Genomic DNA, 5,305 nt, shown 5'->3' with positions numbered 1-5,305 from the left:
TTTTGTTGAAAAACATAGAAGACTTTTCCATGAAAATTCAACGGCATCAATATAGGGAAATAATTTGTTTCCATGTATTCCTACAATAAAATGCAGTTTATTGCACAATGGTGATAGAGTGCCATTGGTCCTTAAAATGTCAGTGATCAAGCTGTTTCATGAAATCTATGTATCTATCTATGGATTTCAATGAATACATTTGGCTCCTATGTATGGGATGCTATGAAAGGAAACTATAACTTAACTGTTATACTACTTTGAAATCAATTATGAAGTAAAATGCATCATTTTTCTTTTCTGTCAACATGTTCTTTTCAATAAATTTGTTAAAAAGAGAAATCATAATCTCACATTTTCGTTCTATAAATAAAATTGTATTGGCTTTGTGACACTGACCTGTAAAAAAATTAATTGACAGATGGAAGATCACTTCGGCAATAATGTTGGATGACCCTGCATTTCCCCCCGGGGATTAGTAAAATATTATCTTATATTGTTGTTATTTCATTCGAGAAGAAAGGAAATCTGCTTTATTTGGTCTGTAACAGGTTGCTAGGTTACACCGAGTTCATTGGCGACGTGTTGAATATCAACAGTTTGGTTGAATTCCATTCGGGGTTCCAAGCTGGTGAATTAGCGAGTGTTGAACAAAACTCCCTTTCATGTTCATTATAATGGATTTGGCGATGGCTTACCGGCCGATGTGGCCTTGTGATGGAGACGTTTCCTGGCACAAATCCAAAGTGTGTCCAAGAGAATAAATAAACTTTGACTTGGCAAAACAAATTACTTAATCAGCTTAAGTTCACATGCCCTTGAGCAAGGCTCCTACTCTCAAACGTCTTAGTCGTCAATAGCCAATCCAGGGTGAAATGCGAATGTGAGGCAGGCAATGTTAGAAAAAAAAAAATAAACATTTGCAAGATTATTCTTTCTGGACATAAAAAAGATTTTCAAAGGTGTACTCAGGAAAAATGCAGCTACCCCCAAAAAAGGGACCAGTAGTCTGTGACTCTGGGATAAGTAGATAACAGAAAGTGTGTAAAGCTGCCGGGGAAAGCTTGAAAAATCATTAAGTTATATTTTAATGTGCATCTTCATAAAGTTTAAATCGTGTCACACTCTTATTTAAAACATACTTTTGCTGATCAGGCTGTATGAGCCTTCAACTCTGAAAGTTCACATTTTGATAGCTTTGCATGAGTAGCTTTTCCTAAATGTGAACATCTGTTATATAATCGTGGAAACACTTGACGCTGAAGAGGTTATTTCAGAAAGACATGCATACTCTATCAGGACTATCCCATATCCCCAACATGGCCTCTGAACCAACTAAGCGTTTGTATGCTTTCGATTTCCTGCGGCGCCTCCCAAAGGAGCTGCAGTCTCCTTACACAACACGGAGCCACGGAGCCTTACACAACAAGGAGCCTATTTTGCTTCTTTGTTTTTTTCTTTATTATAATTATTATTATTATTATTATTATTATTATTATTATTATTATTATTATTATTATTATTATTATTATTATTATTATTATTTTGATAATGATGATGATGATGATGATGATGATGAGGATAATGAGGAAAATGAGGATGATGAGGAGGATGATGATGATGATTATTATTATTATTATTATTATTTTGATAATGATGATGATGATGATGATGGTGATGATGATAATGAGGATAATGAGGATGATGAGGAGGATGATGATGATGATGATGATTATTATTATTATTATTATTATTATTATGGTTACAACGATGATGATGATGATGATGATGATGATGATGATGATGATGATGATGGTGATGATGATTATTATTATTATCACAGCACCCTGTGGGAGTTGGAATGTAGGAACAAAAGGTTTAAATGCTGCTCCTCCCTCTTTCTCTCCCTTTCCTCCTCCCTCCTTTCTCCCCTCCCTCAGAAAGCAACAGGTCTAAATTCTCACCACTCATTATCCTGGGTGCTGCCAAACGGTCGTAGAGAAACTTACAGTGTAAACAGTAAACTTACAACTTTAAAACAAAACTAAATGCATAGTTAATACATCTAGATTTTATACTTAGAAAATGATTTTCCGCACAGCAGTTGAGCACGCTAAGAAGCATCCTGGAGTAAGTAACTTTATCATTATTTATAATGCTGCAGCTTTCTGAAATTAACACCTCGATAGAGCTGTAATCACCTATTTACATTTTTTGTGAATGTTTTTTTTTTACATGTCTTTTCTTTATCTCACCCCGACACTTTGAATAAAGTCTACGCTTTGAGTGTAAATTCGAAATGAATCTTTGGTCCATTTGATCAAATTCGTATTTCGCATTATTTTAGGCATAAATTAATTTCCTTTTTAGATCTAATAAACGACCGATATGCAAATGGAGATCTTTTTTTCATGCTAGGAGGGGAAATGCAGTTTCAGTATTTGGACAGCACCAGTTCAACTCCTCAAAAGAAACAGGAAAGATATAGAACTGCAAATAAAAACTAGAAATGAAATGATACTTAAACTATATGGCCTTTATGTAATATAATACTCCTACTACTACTTATACCACTATAATACTAATAATAGGAAAAATAGAACAATAATAATAATATCCTTCATTTGTATGACACTTTACACAACATGGAACTCAACGTGCTTTACATTAATATAAGGCAATTCTATAGTAATAATAAGAACAATGATAATTATGATGATGATACTACTACTACTACTACTACTACTACTAATATTAATAATAATTATAATAATAACAATTTGATGATGATGATGATAATAATAATAATAATAATAATAATAATAATAATAATAATAATAATAATAATAATAATAATAATACATCAAATAAGTAAAATACATTTTACAAAAATAGGTACATACTATTTAACTCACAGGAGTTGGCAGGTAGATGGGAAGTCTTAATTAGATCTAATCTCATCTCAGTACTAATTTGGTCGGTGTGCCCCACTTGAAAACAATCCAAGCTCCATCCATGGGTTGAGACTATAAATACTTAAACATCCTCTTGACTACTTAGGGTAGTAGGGTAGTTAGCTACCCTAACCCCAACACCCAAAAACAGTATATAGAAACAAAATTCAAAATCTGGAAAATCTTGACATTTAAGTACCAAGTGCCGATTGCTGAGTTCCCTTCAGGGCCCAGAGGATGTTTGTGAGCGTGGGAGTTGAGCTGGGGATAATCAATGTGGGTTTACCACGCTGAGTGACAAAGTTTCCCCCTCACACTGTCATCGCTGTCTCTCTGGGAGCGACGGGAGCTGCCTGGGCTCCCTGGGACCCAGCAGGGCTCCTTGATCCAGCCTAGCAGCCTGTCACACACACAGACAGACACGGGACAGGAAGACAGGGAGACGGAGGGATGGAAGAAAATACACTAGTAGACAGCCAGGGCAAAGTGCGGGCACACACACACACACACACACACACACACACACACACACACACACACACACACACACACACACACACACACACTCACATAAACACACATAAATACACAATATTGAACAAAGGCCAAGTGTGAAGAGATATGATGCAGAAACAAAGGGAGAGAGTGATGGATATAGAATATATAGTGTGTATATATACACCGATCAGCCACAACATTAAAACCACTGACAGGTGAAGTGAATAACATTTCTCATCTTGTTTCAATGGCTCCTGTCGAGGGGTGGGATATATTAGGCAGCAAGTGAACAGTCGGTTCCTGAAGTTGATGTGTTGGAAGCAAGAAAAAGGGGAAAGCGTAAGGATCTGAGTGACTTTGACAGGGGCGAAATTGTGATGGCTAGATGACTGGGTCAGAGCATCTCCAAAACTGCAGGTCTGTGGGGTGTTCCCAGTATGCAGTGGTTAGTACCCACCAAAAGTGGTCCAAGGAAGGACCACCGGTGAACCTGGGACAGGGTCATGGGTGCCCATGGGTTCATTGATGGCCGAGATTAGGGTCAGATCCGGTGGAGCATCTGTGGTATGTGCTGGAACAACAAGCCCGATCCATGGGGGCCCCACCTCACAACGTACAGGACTTAAAGGATCTGCTGCTAACGTCTTGGTGCCAGATACCACAGGACACCTTCAGAGGTCTCACCTCCACGGGTCAGAGCTGTTTTAGCAACATGAGAGGGAGCTACACAATATTAGTGGTTATTAGTGGTGTTTTTTATGTTTGGGCTGACCGCTGTACATGCAGAAAGAAAGACTTGTCTGCCTTAAAATATTTTTATTTCGATGAAGAATGAGGTTATGTGAAATGTTTAACTCTCTCTTTCTCTCTCTCTTTCTCTCGTAGCTCATCCCTCAGTTCTTCTTTATCTGTTTGGGGATGGGTGGGGCCATGCTGTATCTGGTCCGTCTGGCCAAAGGGCCCCACGTTACGTAAGTCTGCGCTCCCCACTCCCCCTGTGGGCTGAGAATACCAACCCTAAAGTGTTACCCTAACCCTAATGGACTACCCTAACCCTAACCCTACTCCCTCGCTCTCTCTCTCTCTCTCTCTCTCTCTCTCTCTCTCTCTCTCTCTCTCTCTCTCTCTCTCTCATCTCTCTCTCTCTCTCTCTCTCTCTCTCTCTCTCTCTCTCTCTCTCTCTCTCTCTCTCTCTCTCTCTCCTCTCTCTCTCTCTCTCTCTCCCTCTCTCTTGCACTGTCCCTCTCTCTGGTCCCTCTGTGTGCCCTAGTTGTTCCTCGGGTTTCCCTCCAGGTTCTGTATTCCCTTGTTTGTCCAGCAGATGTGTCCCCTCAGTGTGTTCCCCACGTGCATCCTAGCTGTGTCTCCTCTAGTCATTACCCCAGTGTACCCCAGTACCCCAGTCTTTGCTGGATTGTAAATTCCCTGTTAGTGAGTGTCACCTGTACCGGCCTAGGAAGTTCCCCTGTAAGTAGTGTTACCTGTATGCCCTGTGATTGTATTTTCCCCTGACAGCACCTTAACAACCCTAAACCTACTGCACTACCTTAACTCTACTGCATCACCTAACCCTACTGCACCACCTAATCTAACTAGCTTAAACACTTAGTGTTTTTAAACGCCCTTTAAAGAAACTTAACACCCTTATTAATATTAAGAAAATATATTTTGTTCTTACCATGTCCCTGCATCTATCGTGAAGCATGTGTTCTATTCACTTGTACACACACACTCGTGTTTACTTTCCCTCTTTTAAATGTCCTGTTGTTTTTCTTGGCTTGGCTCGCAGTACAAACTCACTAATGATGTCCATCTCCAAAGGACGGTCCAGTTTCATGGTCCACTTCTTATCTGGG

The 5,305-nt window shown here is 39.2% G+C and overlaps 1 protein-coding gene across 1 annotated transcript in view; it reads left to right on the top strand.

Moving 5' to 3' along the window:
- The first annotated feature begins 1,948 nt into the window (after positions 1-1,948).
- The window catches only part of ndufa4l2a (NDUFA4 mitochondrial complex associated like 2a), a 4,626-nt gene continuing 1,269 nt past the window's right edge, over positions 1,949-5,305 (top strand). The window contains exons 1-2 of the mRNA XM_080015522.1: positions 1,949-2,127; positions 4,335-4,420. Coding sequence (XP_079871648.1) covers positions 2,083-2,127; positions 4,335-4,420 — 131 coding nt within the window. The 5' untranslated portion in view covers positions 1,949-2,082. The remainder of the gene's footprint in view (positions 2,128-4,334; positions 4,421-5,305) is intronic.

Source organism: Zeus faber, assembly GCF_960531495.2.
Source record: "Zeus faber genome assembly, chromosome: 15".
Lineage (NCBI taxonomy): Eukaryota > Metazoa > Chordata > Actinopteri > Zeiformes > Zeidae > Zeus > Zeus faber.
This window is presented reverse-complemented; position numbering and strand designations above follow the sequence as displayed.